We start from the raw sequence: 20,472 nt of genomic DNA, 5'->3' as shown, positions 1-20,472 counted from the left end.
AATGTTGAATTGAATTTATATTGATTTATTTAAAAATAAGAAAGTAGTAAAAGTTTTACATCAACCTACTCCTTTACATACAGATAACTTTTTTATGTGGGCCAAAATGAATGACTGAATGAATGAATGAATTCCAAGACGACCGATTAATCGATTATTGAAATTATTGTTAGTTGCAGCCCTACTTAAGAATATGTAACATTCAACAGTTGTTCATCAATGGGAATACATACCAGGGTTTCCCCCAGAAAAGAAGTGGTAGGTGGCCCTTCGCCGGCCAATCGCCAGCCGATCGCCAGCCAACCATGATTTAGTAAAAAAAATGATTAAAGTTAACAGGAAAGATGAAAATATGGCTGTTTATTATATGATATTGTAAGATATTTGTGTCAAATATTTACACAACTAGTTTTACAAAAAGGCACTTTTGAAATACTTTTTTAAACAAAAAAAAATATACAAATAAAATAAATAAATAATAAAAAATAATTAACTGCACCTAATTTGAATCCTAATTTAAGTCACATTTACAAATAAATTAAATTAACATAAATGAAAAAGTGCAAACAAAGCACCAACACATGACTCACGTCAAGGTCAATAAATAACAACAGAGAACTCTGAAAAAAAGAGAGATGCTGTACTGTACTGTGCTTTTTGTGGCACAGGCTGCATGTTGGATCACTACATGTAACAACAAAACAAAGCATATTAATGCTCAATTTAGTAGCATCATTTTATTGTTAAACGTGGATAATAATTTCACTAAGTCCGTCTGGAAACAAACATACACATTCTCATACTCATACTCTGCTGTCGCACTCGTTTTTTGTCATCTCTCTCACTCCCCCCCTCCTCCTTCCCTCTTTCTCTATCTTAGTAATTACTACATCTGCTGTTTTAGTGGGCCCTGGTACCATTTAGAAATTCGGTACTGTTTAGTTTAGCTTTCTCTTCCTGTACTCTTAGTTTAGTTCTGTACATTTAGTCATGCTTAGATCTGTTTGGTTTAGCTTAGCTTATTTAGACAATTAGTTCTGTATTTTGTTCATGATCATGTTCTGTAACTTTGTTCTTGCGTTGTAAAGCACTTTGAGTTGCCCTGTGCTGAAAAGTGCTATATAAATAAATGTACCTACCTACCTACCTAAGTACAAAACATGCTTACCATATTCAGAATTTTAGCTCAACTAACCATTTTTGGTTAAACCCGCTCATTCGATGTTTATTCCTGCGGCTCCAGCGACCTGCTAACTCCAGGTAGCTGAAGGTGGCTTGGCCTCAGGGCTCATTAGAGTCCCGCAGGGCTCCACGAAAAGCGTGTGGACCTGAGTGCACGGAGGCGCTTACGTAGATGCAGTATTCGCCGAAAAGACGAGGGGCAGTACGCTACGTAACCAGTGGAAATAAGGTAAAAAAGAAAGCAGATAGTTGTCACATCTAATATGGCTGCACGTATTCAGGAGGAAGAGCTGTTGTGTTTCTAGCTGTGATACAGAGAGGATGTTTAAACCTAAAGCATTCAGTTTGACTTTCTTTGATTTATTTGCTTATTTGCCTTAATTGTGATTTGCCCATCATAGGACTAATATTTCTTCCCTCTGTGGTCTATAAACACTCCTTTTTATCAGCTGCAGCAGTAATCTCCTTCCATGAGTTTTGAGCTGATTGATTATCTTTGTGATCTCTCATAGAGGGATCATATAAATGCTGATACAGGCGAACCAGCTCCGCTAGAGCACCGAAATCATTCATTTTAAATGGAGCGCAGCGTGTGTGGTCTGCAAAGTTACAAAAGGTGCACGACCATGAGACGTGACACTGCACAGGACCTTCGCACAGGAACGGGGACAGCGCGATTGCGTCACTGTTGGCGCGCGTACCCTTGTGCAGTGAGGTAGATAAAGGTAGTGATTTTGGGGGTTCTCCCCAAGAAAGAGTAAGGAAAATAGCATTTGGTACCTCTGTCATGACAGAAAAGAAGGCTGCTGTATGTGGTTTTTAAAGCTCAGGAAACACAGCAGACTGGACTATCAGAGTGAAGGAATTGGGAGGTTCAGTAAAGATGGAGGAATGTCAGAGGGTGGACAGGAACTTGGCCTGAGGAATGAACAAAGAGAAGGAGAGTGGTCGACGCCAGACACAGAAGTCCTTTTGTGTTTGTCTATCAGCTGGGAATCACTAACACCACAGCTGACCACACGACAGAATGCATGTGTGTGAATGTATAAACAGCTTGTCAGTGACTGACATTTGCTTTTCAATACCCAACAGTAGCACAGAATAAGATAAGGACATGTTGCTCAGAGGTCAACTTATTCTCTTTGGCATGAAACAAAACTCAGACAAAACCAGTCTAGAAGAAAAAAAACATGTTACGTCATACTATCCCACTTTCCCCCATATCATGTGAATTAAAACTACACCTAGAGAGATTTCATACTGGAGACCAACTTTAACTTGACCAAAACACTAAGTCTTCTCATTTTAAGATTAAAAAATATTCCAAATTGTTTATATACACACATGAAACCCATCATCCAAACTGACGAAGAAACAACTTTGAACCCAGTGTTCCAACATTCAAGAGCAAAACCTGCTATCACACCTAGAGATTAATGAGATACAGCAATCAATCCCTCTAGGATTTCGCGGGCATTTTTTGTGATTGTTGCGGGCTAAAATGCCTGATTTTGCGGGGCATTTTCCTAAAAGTTTCGATGAAAAGTTGCGATTTTTTTTTTTTTACTAAAATCAATAAAAAACTATAACATAAACCAAAAATACTTACTAGTTTTGTAAGATAATTACCAACAAACATTTACATTATCAAAAGGTGCTTTATTTGAGAACTTTGATAGCTTATAAACTGACATTCATGACCATTTCTGGATTGTTCCTCGTCTGCAGCTCTCCTCACATGTTTTGCAGACACAAAGTGTTTGTCGATGGATGACTTGCGTTTATGTTCAATGATTACACTGCAGGACGTGCAAAACAGTTTCCCCCCACTCTTGTGCAGCTGGGTAGGAAACTGTTTTGCGCGGTCCTTTGCTTAAATCTTTGTAAGCAAATGTGAAGCATTAGCGCATATTTTCGCTTCGGTCGCTGTTCCTGCATGCTCCCGGTGTTATACCAAATACTGCGACCCATCAGTAACAGGTGTTACACCAAATACTGCGACCCACTGGCATTCTGATGTTAACAGGATGTGACGTCGCATGTCTTCTTTGTGAGTTATTTGGGGTTATTTTGTATTCCACACTACACAAACCCACAAAGAAGAGACTAGACCACAGAAACAGTGGCAAATCACTTTAGAAACAATAAATATTGGGTTAAAGTTCAGGAACGTTGCGATGTTTTGGGCAAAGTTGCAAAAAGTTGCGATTTCACAGGGTTTGCTTGATTTTGCGTTAATAGTTGCGATTGCAACATCGCAAAATCCTTGAGGGTCTGAACAATGATGCTATGGCAAGGGGCAGCCAGGACGACAGTTCAGGGGGGATATGCCATAATCCCCACCATCTGAGTATGGGTACCAAGCCCCATTGTTAAGCCCTGAGGAACAGAATACAAGGACAGCTGACATTAGAAGTAAGATTGTGACCAAGCTAGACACCTATGACTTGCATCTCTTACCAAGGCTAAGTAACGAAGTACCCTCTGAAAGTCTGCTATAAGATGTGAATGTATTTCTGCTAAGTATCCCTACTGACAGAAACCAATAGGCTGGTATATACTACAGCAACACCTTGGCTATAAGATCAAGTCTACAAGTAATAAGGAGCATTGCCCCCCATGAAGTAGGACACTGGAAGCTAAGATCAAGGCAATTCAGAGAAAACTAGCCAACTGAAACCACAGAAATTCCACAACTTGATCATACCTGAGGCTGGGCCAGGACAATAAACAAGATATTCTCCACCACACCATCCAAAGTGTACTCTCAATGGCAGGGGAATAACAAGAGAGTAGACCCACCCAGAGCTGAGACTGAGCAATACAGGAGAAGCATGTGGGAGAAGGAGAAATCACACAGTCATAATGCCCAATGGCTACATGATCTATCCATCAAACTACTGGCCAGTCATATGCCTCTGCACAACATAGAAGCTCCTGTCAGGCATTATAGCGGCTAAGACAAATAAGCACACGGGTCAATACCTGAGTGAGGCACAGAAGGTAATTGACACTCACCAGCTAACACCAGACACACAAACCTATGCACAACAAGAACAACAGGAAAGCTTATGACTCAATGCCCCACACATGGATACTGAAGTGCTTGAAACTGTACAACTTCAACACAACACTAAAAGCCTTCATTGAAAACTCAATGGGAATGTGGAAGACAACTCTAGAGGCCAATTCAAAGCCAATTGCACAAGTCAGCATTAAATGTGGCATATACCAAGGTGAAGCTCTGTCCCCACTCCTGTTCTGCATGGGCCTGAACCCCCTCTGCCAGATCATTCCAAAGAGTGGCTATGGATACCGGTTCCAAAGTGGAACAGTCATCAGTCACCTCCTCTACATGGATGACATCAAGCTGTATGCTGTGCTGTGGATCAGTGAGACATTGACTCACTGATCAACCAAGATATACAGCAAGGACATTGGTATGGCATTCAAACTTGATAAGTGCAGCTGAATAGTATCCAAGAGAGGCAATGGATGGATGGTTTCAAATGATGAACTGATATCACAATAGACTGTAAAATAAATATGGTAATTCACAGCGCAAAATGTAGCAAGCTTAAAACAAAGTTTCAAAAATAAGACAGTATCTACACCTAATTACACAATTCTTCACACAGATGCAGCTTAAATCTAAGTATGGATTGAAGTAGATGGTTAATGTCTCACTATGGTTGTTGTGTCTAGATGTCTTGTGTTTATTCTTACAACAGTGACAGTATATATGTCCATGTTTAACACTGATGATCTGGCCTCAAAATATGTGGTTAACAATAATATAAATTAAATTAATTACATTAAGGCTATAATTATATGAAAAAAATCATGGTTAGGGTTCCAAAGTTTAATATTCATGATTCATCTTCTCTGACCTGGAATACCTTGAGGTCCCCTATGGGGAGCAGAAGGGTACTGCTGGAAAGAAGGATGTCTGGGTTCCCTTTTGGTCCTGTTTGCCAATGCAACCCAACCATGAATAAACTATGGATTGTGGCACTAGTGCATTTTAAAGATATGAATAAACATTCCTGGTGGGCTGTTTTTTCTCATGTGGGTTCAAACAGACATTTTCCAGACTTTATTCTAGTGAGCTGTAGCGAAACTCTGATCAGGTCTGTCTGATAATTTATGTTCTTACATACAGGTCTTCCAGAAAATGTCTAGAAATGTGAGCAATGCTGTACTGGAGTCAACAAGTTAAAAGACCAGGGATAAGAATGATTAGCTCTTTGCCTTAGAGCATGACTGTTATTTGAAAAAGTACTAAATGACATTATTGACACAGAATCTTACATACTGTATTTAGTTTGTAGTCCTTAGAGAGCATATAGTGGGTGCCATTATAGAGGTTTAATCTAATAAGACCATGATAACAAACTGATTCCTAATCAAAGGTTCTGACTGATCCTAGCACTTGGATGAACTTCTGATGTTGTCAGGCTTATTCAAAAGATCCTTTCAGCATCAAAGTTTTGCCTACAGAGCTCACAAACTTTAAAGTCTTCAAAGATGTTGAATATTCATACTTGATGACTGTATTTGAGTCGTGTGTCTGTCTTATCTTGAAGTCAGACCAGTTAATTCAAACATTCTCTAACCATTAATACATGTCTAACACATGGTGTGAAAGTACATTTATATGACCATTTACATACATATACACACAGTATATAAAGTAGTTTATTCATTAGTTATTAAGCATGAATAAACACTGAGTATTTTGGTTTTGGAAGTACTTAGCCTTTATGGGTAAAGCATTAATAAATGTGTTGATTTATAGTTAATTAAGTATGAATCAACCATAAATAATGTTTTCAAGGTTAATTAACTATTTATTAATGATTAAATTAGGCTAAATATGGTGTAGTTATTATAAAGTTCTACCAAACTTTGCACAATAAAGAGCTTCCCTTGATTCTAAATCTTAAAGTGCATTATTTATTGTCAGTTATCTAGCACTGCATAGTATGCTGCACTGTGCTTTGATGGTCAAACCTGCAGTCTGTCTGTCCACACCCAGACCAGAGATGCTACAACACCTGTTTTTCATCAGTCAAAAGCCTAGTATTTGCTGTGACATCACTGCTGTGGAAAGAAGCAGATTTAGAGATATTGTAATGTTTATACACACAAAAAGGGACCAAAAAAGCCCTTATTCTTGATTAGAAATAACACAACAAAGCCTGACTGGTCGCTCAACTTTTTTATTATATGTTCTTCTGAAGCAGAGCTGGCAAAGAAGTATATCTGCTTACAATTGTAGATAAACTGAGATTTAGGCAGTTTTTTTTATAAACTTTTTTTATCACCTGAATCCATTGTTTTCAGGGGATTGCTTTTAAACATTTTGATTTCAAGATGTAGTTTGAGTAGACAACCTATGACAACCTATGTACTACAACTTATGTACCATTGTCTGTGACCATTAAGCTTTTAGCTAATTATTGGCATCAACCATGAAAAGTGGGCTACCATGTAATTGTTTGTCTCTGTGTGCTCATTTGTTTTATCTGTAAGCAATTTTACAGATTTTCAGCTAAAATTTTGTATGGTAGCTGACACTCATCCCGTAAATATGCTAAGCATCAACAACTCATACAAGAACTTTGTTTAAAACTTTGGTATCCATTGCAGCAGGCAGTATGAATTACTTCCAGCAACGATTGTTTCATTTATACAAATGTTTCTATATTCAAAAATTGACAAACAAATGAAACAGGAAGTTTTGTCTGGAATATATACTGGATTCACAAGAAACTTCAAAGATTCACATTCAAATATTCTTTACATTTACTAAACAAGTGAGCCAAATCTAACCAACTTTCTGACAAACAATGCCAGAATTATGTGAAATCACTGGTGGCAGCATATACTAATAGAGGAGAGTTGGGAAATTCTAATAACACTTTGCAGAAAGCCAGATCAAAGTTACTTAATGGTAAATTCCTTGTTCTGATAAAAGTGGACCAGTGCAGGGGTCATGACCTTTTCCACTGAAAACTGAGAAAGGAACAACGTTCTTCATCCAACTAAATAACTGATGGTTATCAAGAATATTTTACCCAACATTGTTAAGACCCAACAAATATTTTTTTTGTCAAAAAGCAAAGTAGACTAACCCCTGTGTTAAAAAAAAGTTATTTTGAGGCAGACTAAGATTAATGACAAGTGAAGTTGAAACCTGGGACAGGACATCTGAATGAGAACTGGAATGCATTCCTGCAGAGTTTTCATTGACTTCAGCCCCATCCCTGAGTGCCATCCATCACTTCAGCTGCAATCTGAAAGCTGATGCTCTGGCAGCTTGTCTCAGCAGGTACTGATATGTGCTGCTGTTTCTGGAATCGAAGACAGGAGGCTAAAGGAGCAACGTTAGCAAGGTTTAAACACATCAGAATACCATCTAAAATTCAATGCCTCCTCCTCATTTTCCCCTTCACGCCCCCTGCTGTTTTCCACTCTTTTGTACCTTCTTGTTGTCGAGGCCCTGTTTACATGTGACCGATCTTCTGGAAACGTTAGAAATTTTCCAATGTTAATTGTGAAAATATTACACATTTTCACAGTAATCCTGTGCCTGTTAAATCCACTGTAGTTTCTTTGTCAGGTCAGTGGCTGATGCTGACACATGCGCACAGACACCAGTCTCTCAAGCATGTAAGCAGTTACATCGAAAATGGTGAATACGCAGAAGTTTGATTGGACTGACATTGAGGTTGAGTTGCTGCTGCACATTGAAAATGTTCAGTAGCACAAACAGCACTCTGCTATCCACCATTATTACTGTTGTTATCTACTTGTGCATGTGCAGAACAACTATTGACTGCAGAGGTTCACATATTGCAGCTTCCTTTGAAATGCAACAGGGAGTATCCTAAAAAGTTTCACTCTGAGACCTTGATTCAAAAAGTTTTCAGGTACCCTGTTTACACATTATAGATTTGTTGATGTTGACTGATAAAGCATTACACGTTCACACAATTGCTGTTCCAGTACAAATGGCCAAAATATAACATAATTGTTTGTTTTAACTTAAAAACAGCATTGTGAGCCTAAACCAATTAGATCCACTATACTTATCTGGATCATTTTCAAATAAAGAACATGTGTGGATATTAAGCTGAAGTCAAAGATGACTGAGGAAGCTATGGCCAAGGACACAAAGAGGACTTATGTAACCGAAAACATGTTCAACACAAAGAATCTGAGGGTGTATTCACACCAGGAAAGTCTTTTGGTCCGCTTGTTTGGTCCGGACCAAAAGTGGACTTTATTTTTTTCGTTTGGTGCAGTTTGCATTCACATTTTGCTGTTGTAAGCGGACTATAATTTATAAACAAAGCCACGTGAGTGGACCCTAACCCCACCCCTAACCCTAACCCTCCCATTGGACAGAAAGACGGGGGCAGCGGTTGGAGCACAGACCCGAAAATAAAGATGGATTTCCTGCGTGCTGTATTTGTTATGTGCACATTCGTTCTGTTTGTACAATTACAGTACCATTTTGAAATTCAAGAGCAGCTCATTCAACGTCGGTTTAATGACGTTTTGCGTACATGCAGAGGTGGTGTTAGCATTAGCAGCAATAATGCTATTTGTCCCATGATGCTTAGCAACGGTGACCCGTGCAGTCCAAAAGGTGCATGCTTTACGTAGTTAGTTTGGTTCAAGTCTGGTCTGTATTCACACCAGAAGCGAACCGCACCAGAGTTCGTTTGGAAGCGGACCGAGACCGCCTCAAAAATCGGGTCTCAGTCCAGTTGTTTGATCCGCACCGGAGTTCGCATGACTGTATTCACACCTGCACAAAAAGTCTGGACCAACGCTGGAAACAAACTCTGCTTCGATTAAAGCAGACCAAATGTGTCAGGTCTGAATACGACCTAAATCTTAAATAACTATCAACACAATAATACACAAACTCAAACTACAAACAAAATGAAAAATCCTACAATCATGACAAACCCTTTCACTTGCTATGACAAATTTATTGACTGATTGACTCTTTAACAATACCTATATAGTTGAAAACATATTGTGAGATGTTTTACTTCTTTGAAACACAAGTTGCACTGTATTAATATCTGGCATCTATTCCTCCACCTTTCTTTTTATTTTCCAGCTCCAGTTGAAGCACAAAAGGGCCTTTCACTGTCCTGAATGACCAATTCAATCTTTAAAAGCATTTTTGGAGCAAATACAGGAAGAGTATTGGGAAGACAGAAAGCTGTTATTAGGCATTATACTCTTGTTTCCAAAACCCCAATCACATACAGTAAAAGGAAAAGAAAGGGTGAAAGAATGAAGGAGTTGTGTTCGAATCAAAGATTCACAAAGCTGTGATGTTATGATGATGATATGTTAAATTACAGAGTGATCACAAAATGATGCTGCAACCACAAAACAGAAGTCAAAAGAAGAGGAAAAAAAAAGGTTTTCTTCAGCAAAACAGGATTTCAGATTTTTTCCTCTATTTTTTCTTGCTCAGCTGAGCTTGGCAATGACACCTCTTCTTGTTCCTTCCTTCTTTCTTTTCTTTTCTTTTCTCTTCACTGTTTCTGTTTTTTCTTTTTTCTCTCCATTTTTTTCATTTTGTCTAACCTCTGGTCTGAACACACTTTACTGAATTGTCATCAACTTCTATGGTCCTTACATTCAGCTCCATGTTCATCACACCATGCCAACACCATCATCACCGCTCTCTCCTATTTAATACCACTCGTATCTCAGTTTCCTCACTTGAGTCACAGAAGAACAAATTGTGAACAGGTTCAAAACTTTTGTGTGACAAATTTGCTCTAAAAATAGTTGCAGAGTTGTTGTGGGCTGCTTCTCCAACCCATCTCAAACCCTTCTCAATTTAGGTTTTGGGAAATCTATAGAGAACTTGAGTTGTATTTTGACATCTGAAAAAGAGTTTTCTTTGTGACAGAAACCATCCAAGGCTACAGTTCGACTGTCCAGGTCTAAAAACCACACAATAATAAATAATTATTATTTGTTAAAAACAGTCCAACTTTTCCTACCTAAAAGTTACTTGAGCTGATTAAATCATAAATTAGGGGCACCTGCCAAGGTGGATACAATGTGAGTCGAGGTGCGCTTTAGTCCTTCTTAAATAAACTTAGACCTATAGCTGACAATGTTTCTAGTTTAAAAATGAGATTATCTTAGAAAAATATTGTGTTATTTTATACAATATCAAAAAGAACAACGGAGCAAAAGGCAATTATTGTACAAATGCCAAAATTTATGGTTGCCACAAAGAATATTTACAGTTGCAAAGCTGTATTTGCCGTCAAACTTTGGTAAAATGTCAAAAAAAACCCAAAACATAAAGGTTTTTGCCACAGTTGAAAATCTAGATCTGCAGTCATTTCAGTGGAGTACTTTATAAGAAGGAGTCAGCGCCTACTTGGTCTGCCAGCATGCTCCAATCACCATCTTGACTTTTTGTCTCAACAATGATCTTTAAGAAAAATCAAACAGGCTTGTAGAAATCACTCAAGTGAATACATCTGTAAAAACGTGAACACAACATAATTACAATTTTAATTTAAGAAGGCCAAATGATTTTTTAACCACACTACCTGTTATTTACATAACATAAAATAAAATACCAAAAATACCAAAAAAGAAACTCATGCAATACTAATATGTTTTCAATTGGGTAAGAAGTATGGATTGTAAATGTACTTGGGGTTTTTCAGGTGTCTGCACTTATTTCTTGTGTTCCCCATTTTACTGTACACTGGGGGAAAGATAGACATTCCTGTTCCCGTCCACTGAGGACCACAGAGCCATGGAGCAGCACACTCCGATTGTATCACACAAGTAGAGCAAAGCAGGGGGAGGTGAAGGGATAAGAGAACAGCTCACCACTTTTTTGTGAGAGGTACAAAAAAGGGAGGGAAAAGGAGGAGGGAACAGATTGGGAGGGATTGTAAGAAAGAGATACAGTGAAAAAACAAAAGTAGGACCATGGAAAAATCTGGGCTTGAGCTTTCTTATAAAGTCTACCAGAGTCTTAGATCTTAATTAGCTTAAATATACTGTGGTTTACTTAAATTGGAAAGTAAATTTCAGATTTGCCAATTGTTCCTTGGTCTAGAACACTAAAATTTAAATGATTGAAGCCTCCGAGAGAAAAAAATAAACCCTGGATTGAAATGAATATCTGGAAACTCTGGAAGCAATCATCCCACAAATTGTAAAAAAAAAGACTAAAGAAAAGAAGAGCATGTCTTCAGCAGCAGGACAATGGTCTTAAATAGAAAAGTATTAAAACTCTTTTTTTTGTGTGTATTTTTATTGATTAGGCAAACATAATGTAGCTGTCTTTACCAGTTTTTCTGTCTATACATATCTGCAGTAGTGTAGACGGGATACAAAAGAACCAGATGACATTTGTAGAAAGAAAAAGAAAAATGATTCATGTTATAAATAAAGCAATCTTTTATAAGTGGTGTTACTTGTCAAAGGGTGTATTACTGGCCATTCAAAACTTTTTGTTTTAAAATAATAAAAGGTTGCACAGTAAAAAAGGTTTTCTTAAAATGTTGTCCTCAACTTTTGACCTTTTAAATTGTAAATTTTTTCACAGTTTTTCTCACTTATATAAGTAATAAGTAAAGATGGCAAAATGTATGTCCCACCATTCACTTTAGGAGAAGAGACATTTGTGTTTATGTGCTTGCTTGTGTGGAGGCAGTAGGAAATGAGGGGGCTGACAAAATTTGATTGTCAGTATCCAGACACTGAGACAAAGTGGGAAAAGTCCTCTGGCTACGTCTGCAAGGAGATGACTTATATCATTGGATTGCCTTTATGAATGAGTGTGTGTGTGTTTGCGTGCACATGCGAAGGAGCAACGGGAAACACTTTAATCAACTTCCTTTAGTCCCTAGCTTTGTCATGCTGATTCAACATACTAAACAAAGCACGTCTGACTTTAATTTGTATCATTTGTAATCAGTTTCCACACTGAAGGACTCCATGGTTTACAGCACAAAATAAACACAGTAAAATCAGTACTTGTCTAAGCCAATTCTGCAAGTCAATGTCAAACAAAACCAGGAGGTTTTTTTTTTTTACCCAAACTAGACTGGAACAGACAGAGCGGTTCCCTGAGGCAGAAGTTCTTTAGCATACATTATGTTTATTGGAGACTTCTGACTTTTGGGCTGCTCTTTAAAGCAGGTTGGACTGAAATAACACACTTGGGTCTTTTCAGTGTTTGCTGAAAAACAAAATCCAAACTCCAATAATCCTGGTCATGCCACTGATATTTATTCTTGTTTAACACAGCTGGATCCAGTCATACAAGATAACGGTGCGCATATACATCAACAATCATGAGCACGTCCAACAAATCGATGATGAGATAATAGGGAGGGCTTTGGGATGTTCTGGTTAGCCTAGGTTAGCCTAGATTATTGACAGTCTCTCTCTCTCTCTCTCTCTCTCTCTATATATATATATATATATATATATATATATATATATATATATATATACATATATATATATATTACACCTCTCTCTGTTTATTTACTACAGTATCCATCCAGCTATTATCTTCTACTTATCCGCTGTCGGGTCGCAGAAGTAAAACAGCATGTAGGTAACAGTGGTGGGCCATCAGGGCCAGCAAGGCCTTCTCTGCTGGCGTAACATAACCAGAAATCATGATCATAATTATGATAAAGGTTAATTTAATTTTTAATTTACTTTCCCAGATATCTAAAAGTATTCATATTCTCTTCATGTCATATTATGCTCCGTACTGTGCTGTTGTTTTTAGGTTAGAGTTTTTATCCAATCAGAATTCAGCTACCTTATGTTGCCAGGCTGTATGAAATCTGGCCTTCAGAACCGTCAGTGCAGGCGTGTGTGCGCTGTAAGTGAACGGCCAAATACTGTTGACAGACAGTTGTGATAGCCAATCAGATCACGAGTTGTGTCAGTAAGGCCCTCTAGCTGGCCTCACGTTGATCGTGACATTTACGCGTTAAAAACTTTTTTCACCCACAATGGCTGAAGGAGAGCAACACGTTGATTTGGTTGCTGATATACTGGCAAGGCTGTTTTCAAGACAAACTTTCCAAGAGAAGCTAGATCTCGTTAGAGGAAGACGGCCAACCCCGAGCTCGCTAACCTGTACCAGAATGGATTTTGTGTTGAAATAAGTGTTTTGGGGGACACAGCCGTTTTGGTGAGGGCAAACATTTTATTTATTTTATTCTATTTTATATAGTTTTGACAGTAGCATACCAGATATGTTTTAATTGCTGATGCAGCTTTGTTGATTTTTAAAATGTGCATGATAATAGCCCATTTTGTACACAACTGAGGTGATGCAATGCCAAGTGGTGCTTAAGTGTGTTTCTAACTACTCTCCAATCCTGGTGTTATAAATGCTGGCATAATGAAAGGTATTTATTGACTAAGTTGGACATTACTGAAGGCCTAAGTGTGAAATGCACCGCCCGCCACTGGTAGGTAACAGTTCCAGGAGGGAAACCCAGACACAACTCTCCCCAGTGACAGTTTCTCTTTGGTAACTCTAACACCTCTAACAGCAGCTCACACTGTACAATTTCAGGAATCCTAATGGAAGCTTGACATTTCAAAAGCTTTATAGTAACCTGTGTCACACTATACAATGTAAGATTTAATTAATGTGGAAATGTTTCTTGATTCAGCAGAATCATGTCCCAAACAATACTAGATATCAGGCTAACAATGAATGGAAAGTAAGTGCTGGTGTTGACACTCTTATTATTAGATTAGGACTGAAAAAACTTGTCAAGAACGTTGAATCTGATGTTGGTGAGTCCCTGGCCACGCTCTCCACTGTCACAACCTTAGAGTCCACAATCTCCCTCAGGTTACCTCTTCTACACAGAATGTAGTCTACCAATGTACTCCTGCTTCCACTTTTATAGGTCACCCTGTCTTGCTCCCTCTTTTGGAAATAGTTATTGACTTTGAAGTACACATTAAAACAGCAAAAGAATGCATGGCGGGATGAATTTTTCTAAAACAGTATTTAAGTCAGTTTTCCAACCTTATTCAATTAGAATACACCTGATTTTAAGTAGGTTTGCCCTTACAAATGCAGTATACCAATGAAATCCAGTCAAAACACTGAGGAAGCCAAGAAAACTGAGATCACATCAAGAGGTCAGCACTTTATTCTGGCATGTAATGTCTTTTTAAGGGCAATGGTTTTCATAGCTGTTCCTGAGCCCTTGCACTGATTTTCACTTCACAACTGTGTCCATTTTTGAAGCAATGCTGCCTGAAACCTAGAAGATTATCATCTCTTCAATGTATGCTTTAGATAATGTGTGTCGGGTTTTGGGTTTTATTTAGGTTTTTTGTGCTCTGTTTGTTGTCTTCTTGTTTTCTGGTTGTGTTCAGTTATCTTTGTCTTTAGTTCTTGTTGTTCATGCCTTTGTTTTCTGTCACTATTCACTCCTCCTCAGGTACTCCCTTGTCTCCCTGCCACGCCCATCTACACCTGTCCCAGCTTTAGTAATCACACACCTTACTCTTGATCCTCTGTGTTTAAAACCCGGTCATTTACTTCACTTCTCTGCTGGTTCATTGTTCTGTTTCGGGTTCCGCTTGTTCCTGGTTATGTCCAGTCTGTTTTGTTTTGTACTTACTGGTTTTTATTACAGTAGGCCTGATTATTCTGTGGCCCATCGATTATCTCTTCTTTTTAGGTCTAGCTGTTGATAAACTATAATAATAAAAAACTCAAATCATTTTGATAAAACCTCAGACTGTTAGAAAATATGCAGATATATGTAGGCATTTAAGATGAATTTCTACATGTGTTACACAGAATGCCATAAGTTGTCTCCTACCTTTGAGATATAGGCTTTGATGCCTTCGGCCAGTTTGATGCAGGGCTCCCCAAAGAGCTGGGCCAGCTGGTCTGGGATGTCTTGGTCCTTATCGAGAGCATTCAGTAAACTCAGACACTTTAACTCCTCCGTCACTCCTTGGCTACGCACCTAGATGGACAAATAGATGGAAAAATAAATAAATAAATACATATTATCAGCTCACTTGGATATGAACCAAGATGGTAAAGGAATACTTGCTTGCTTGCATAGGGCTTTATCTAGTCCAAGGACCCTAAAGCGCTTCACACTACAATCATTCACACACTGATAGTGGTAAGCTACTTTGTAGCCACAGCTGCCCTGGGGTAGACTGATAGAAGTGAGGCTGCCATCACACTGGCGCCACTGAGCCCTCTGACCACCACCAGTAGGCAAGGTAGGCGAAGTGTCTTGCCCAAGAACAAAACAGATGAGACAGATGGAGCAGGGGTTTGAACTGGCAACCCTCTGGTTAGAGAATGAACCCCTACCTCCTGAGCCACTGCCACCCCAAGGAAGAAGTTACAATTGTACTGCCTTTTAGCCAGTCCACTGTAAACCGCCACCCTTAATAACTCACTGAGAGAAAATTTCAATCAATCTAATTATCTAATTTCAGTTAGATATTTTATAAAATGCCTGCCTTAAACTAAAGCTTATGCATGTTGCACTTATTTTTCATATTTATGTTTAGCATGTATATGTTCATATGAAAAGAAATGAAAAATTTTAGTATCTTGATAAACAAAACTCCCCTTTTCTGACACCACACAAATTCATTTAAACCTAATTGCCACAATGCTCACAATAAAGTTGAAGTACCACTGATTGTCATACACCTGAGTATGAAATTTGTTCTCCGCATTAGACCCATCCCCTGAGGGAGCGGGGATTGAACCCACAACCTCCCAGTTTCAGGACAGACACTCTACCACTAGGCCACTGATCACTCTGCCCACATGTTCACATGATCAACGCTTAACAGACCTTCATAAAAAGCATTGCAGTTGTAATGGCAGACATTGTGAAGCTGAAAGCATAACCAGAGGCATCTGGTGAGGCATTTTTGCCAGCCAATACTGAGGCAGAGAAAACAGGCAGGGAAGTTTTGTAATGAGTTGTGAACTCATTTGTTGGATATCATGGTACAACTGAGGTTAAAGCCCAAGTCCTCTACAGCCAGAGGAAAAATGATGAGGGGCACACAGAGAAGTTGGCTGTAAATGCAACTGCTGTTTCAGATGCATTTTGAAGTTGTAAAAGTGGGTAATAAATTATTGAAAGAAAACATTTTTTAAAAATGCAATTTTTTTTACCACGTACAATTACACTGTGCAGGTCTTTCACCATATGCCTGTAAAATTAATGTATTGCAAAGAAACTGTTAGGATTGAAAGTGGATTACTCTAACTAAGCTTTAAACCTTTGAAAAAAAGTCAAAAGTGAATTTTACAACATATAAAAAAGTTTTCAGGCAGAAATGGGCATGGCCTAGACTATCTGAGTCAGTACAGTGCAGGGAACACATAGGTACAAAACTATATATTATTTTTACTTATGGTTTAGAAATTGCAGGACAAAATGCAAATCCTCAATTGCAGAGCTCACTATAGTTTTACATATATGAATTTTTTTGTGGTTTACATACGCAGGCCCTAGTTACCACCATGTAAATATAATTTCATAACGCCTTGCGGTTTGGGCTGCAGTATTTATATTTAAATATTATAAATATTTTAGTATTTATAAAAAAACAAAAATAATAAAAAATGGAACAGTTTCAATAGGGTTCTATTCTTTGCTGTATGCATGGAAACGTGGCTGCCTTTGAGTGCTTGGACCCTAAATATCTGCTGGGGAAAAAAGGGGTAATTTTAAAGTTCTAATTGTCATTTTTGGTTTTATTTAGAAGTGATATCCTTTGTGAAATAAGAAAGGTTATTGTGTGCTGTAATTTCAGGCAGCGAGAGTTAAATAGGGGATGTATGAGAAAAAGGAATTTGCAGACGTTTCTTGTTGTGGAGTATTGTGTGTGTGAGTGTGTATTCTTCAGGGAGGTTTTCACGGTCTGAAAGTCCTGTTAATGACTTTAACAAGTGCTGATAAACAGAAAGAGATTACAGTGTTGCTTTTCTTCCATCCCTCTTTTTATTTTTATTAATTTCTCTCTGCTTGACCTCTCTTTTCTGATAAAATCCTTCCCTTTTGGTTTCTTTCTGTCTGTTTTTTCCTCCCTGTTCCATCAGTTTTCTTGTTCTCTGCCTTGACATCTTTGACAATTACTCTTCTTTTCAGCCTTTTTTTTATAACTGTTCATGTTGACGCTTGAGTTGATATGCTAGCTCCAAGCACTGATACTGGTGTTTTCCATGAATGTGTTTCTGTGTAAGTCAGGTCTAACCAACTGGGATACAGCAGGGCGTATTTACACGCCCTGTTGTATGAAACACGGGTACTTTAAAAGAAGGGGGAACATATCTACGTGCTGCCAGCTCATGACAAAATGACTCGTGTCCATAATGGATTCACATTTCTTTTCAGGGACAAATCCTAATGAGTTTAAGTAGATACACATGTCAGTTTTAAATTTGTTGCACTTTCCAATTCCAGCTCTGTGTTAGCTTTAGGAAATGTTAGATCAAATAGGGTCAAAACTGAACCAAGTTGGGAAGAAGGTTTATTTAAACATTCCAACTTTCTTTTTCTGGTGGCAAACTAAAAAAAATATCTGAGAAGTTCACACTCAACACACAGAACACTAAGGCAAAAAAGGGAAACAGTTTGCTTTCTAATGGAAAGGAAAATAGAATATCTTCTGTGAAGGAGGTAAAGCTTTGGATTTATAGTTATTCAAGGTAGTAATTGGGCTCCAAATATTTTTTATTCTTTGGAGAGCAATAAGTTCACACTTAAGACCAAGACTTCACTGAGGCAAACAGTGAAAATGTGTAGACTAGAATAAACTTCACTCTTAGAGCTTTCTTGTGTAGCTACATTTTTGTGCCAATATTTGATCAAGTTTAGCATTGCTTCAATATTTAAAGCAAGAAACTATTTAAAATGTTTACCTAAAGGAATTATCTAAAATGTACCTTTTTATATGTTAAAGCTCTGCATTGAAATGTAAGAATGTACCGAAAGTAATAAAAGTCTGTGTTCTTTATCAGTTTCTGTTACAATTCAGAAGATGTGAAAACTGCATCTAATCAATCCCCATGAATGGTGATGAGAGGGAAAATTTCTTTGCTTGCTCTTTGGCACACAAAGGGGGGACATACTTTGGTGAAGAAGTTTGACTGACACCTTGAAAAATATTGGACCACATTCTTTAGTCAGATGGGACTAAGTAATATTTGCTCAGCTTGGTCAGGGTTCCGAGTGTTTTGACAAAAAATTGGCCAGTGCAATTACAGTAAATGGATGCCGACTCAACAGTGAAGCGCAGAGGTGGAAGTGTGATGATTGGAAGCTACATGAGGTACTGTATCAGGAAGATCACATCAGGGACACCTCCAGAAGATTTTTGAAGGGGTGACCAGATAGGAGCCACTATTAATCTTGGGGTGGTACACCAAAAGCCATAATATAATTTTGGGGGTTTTATAATGCAATATTTAGACTATTTAAAAAATACTGCATAGATCTTTAGTTTTTTACAGTGGCTATTACTAACTGAGAACAGCACAGCCACTTCTCAACTCATTCTTTATGGGAAAAGAAATCAATAGCTCAAATCTTTTGAAGTGTTGTTCTGTGGAAAAGTTCTGAACATGCAATGTCTTACATTTTATTTGATTCTGAACAAGTTTTGAAGAAACTTGGAGAAATAAAGTTTGGAAAAATAGAATTTTGGTGTGCTTATTTTGTATAAGGTAAAGAACTATACTTTTCAGGGTGCAGTTTAAAAAGTTTTGACTTGTTTCTTACATCACTTTCTCTTTGATTCACTTCTCAATATGATCTACATTGCCCTTTAGTGTTACATTGACAGAAAAAAAAACAATGGGTCATCCAAGATGATCTGGTGAAAAAGTGCTGACAGTGGAATCTAGGCAGAGACAATTTGTCTATTGTTAGAAGGAGTGTGATGGCAGCTACCACTGACAAAGTGATGGGGAGGTTCCCACATGCATGACTGGATGTAAGCTTTCTCTGTGAAAGTAGGCATTGTTTCTTTCTAGAGGTTCTGCCAAAACACACTCCCTGTTTTGGTGGATTTGGTTGAAGGATTAATTGTTTTTAAGGAGTGTCTTTGAACATAGGAAAAATGAGGTTTCTTTTACACAGCATGGACATGTGTATGTGCCTTCAAATCTGGATGTCCATTAAGTCTTGACAGTGTTGGTAGGGAGTGTCTGATCTATTATGGGAAACAGTCTTGTACATGGTATTGAGGAGATAAAGTTCATTACTATCACTGCCCAGAGCTAAAAACAAGATTTGAAGTTAACTGTTGGTTCCATTAGTGTGTTATAACAAGACCAGAGGCTAAATCCTGTGATGCAGAAAAACATTAGATTTCTTTTCTCTGCATTTAAACCATATGAGGAACCTGAGTATGAAATATTTCTGGTTCCCTGTCCTGACCTTATTCTATAGCTGTGTAGATTTGTCTTGTCAATAGTGGTGAGAACTGTCCAACCAACACAAACCAACATCATCTCATAATATTTTAAGGTCATTTGAGAAGAAATGAAAGAAACAGATCTGATAAATTAGAACAAAATTTACTTTAGCATGAGTTACTTTTGTATTCAGTTTAAATTCACCAGCACTCCATGTACAGTGTCAAGATATTTTGTCTTTCATGTCTGATACAGCATGTTTCTTCTTTTTTTTGTTACCAAATTCTGTAAGCCACAGTCAGCTGCTCTGTTAACTTATTGTAACTGAGCACTTCTGTGATATTGACCCATTCATATTTGTGATTTTCTGTCATTGTAAACGTTAAAGTAAACGTTTGTTGCTATAAAGTAAATGTAATGTATGAACATTCCCTGTAGTTGGTTTGATAAAGATGGACTAGTCTAGTGTTTTTCAATTTCAGATTTGGGCACCAATTGTTCCCAGGCCCTATCTACACTATTCTGCATGCTGTTTTGTTTTTTGTTTTTTTTTGTTTTTTGTTTATAATAAAGTTTCTATTCAATGGATTCTACAAAAACACACGGAAATACCCATGCTCCACCAGTAGGTGACAAGAATGTCTACATTTATAACATATTAAGATACAAAGTTAAAAAATTCTTGGCTCAGTTAAAACAAATGCCTGAAACAAGCTACAAAAAATATTTGTAGGGTGTTTTTTTTCTACACACGTTACAATTTTTTTCAGTTAGTAAACCATTCAGCAAATGATCAAAGTCCAGTGTGG

The 20,472-nt window shown here is 37.8% G+C and overlaps 1 protein-coding gene across 1 annotated transcript in view; it reads right to left on the bottom strand.

The window, feature by feature from the left end:
• Window positions 1-20,472, bottom strand: part of tnfsf10l (TNF superfamily member 10, like) — a 74,753-nt gene that overhangs the window by 23,510 nt on the left and 30,771 nt on the right. Inside the window, exon 2 of the mRNA XM_017439617.3 lies at window positions 15,078-15,227. Within this exon, the coding sequence (XP_017295106.1) occupies window positions 15,078-15,227 (150 nt within the window). The remainder of the gene's footprint in view (window positions 1-15,077; window positions 15,228-20,472) is intronic.

The sequence above is a fragment of the Kryptolebias marmoratus genome, linkage group LG7, assembly GCF_001649575.2.
Source record: "Kryptolebias marmoratus isolate JLee-2015 linkage group LG7, ASM164957v2, whole genome shotgun sequence".
Taxonomy (NCBI): Eukaryota; Metazoa; Chordata; class Actinopteri; order Cyprinodontiformes; family Rivulidae; genus Kryptolebias; species Kryptolebias marmoratus.
Note: the sequence above shows the minus strand (reverse complement) of the source record. Positions and strands in the feature narration are given on the sequence as shown.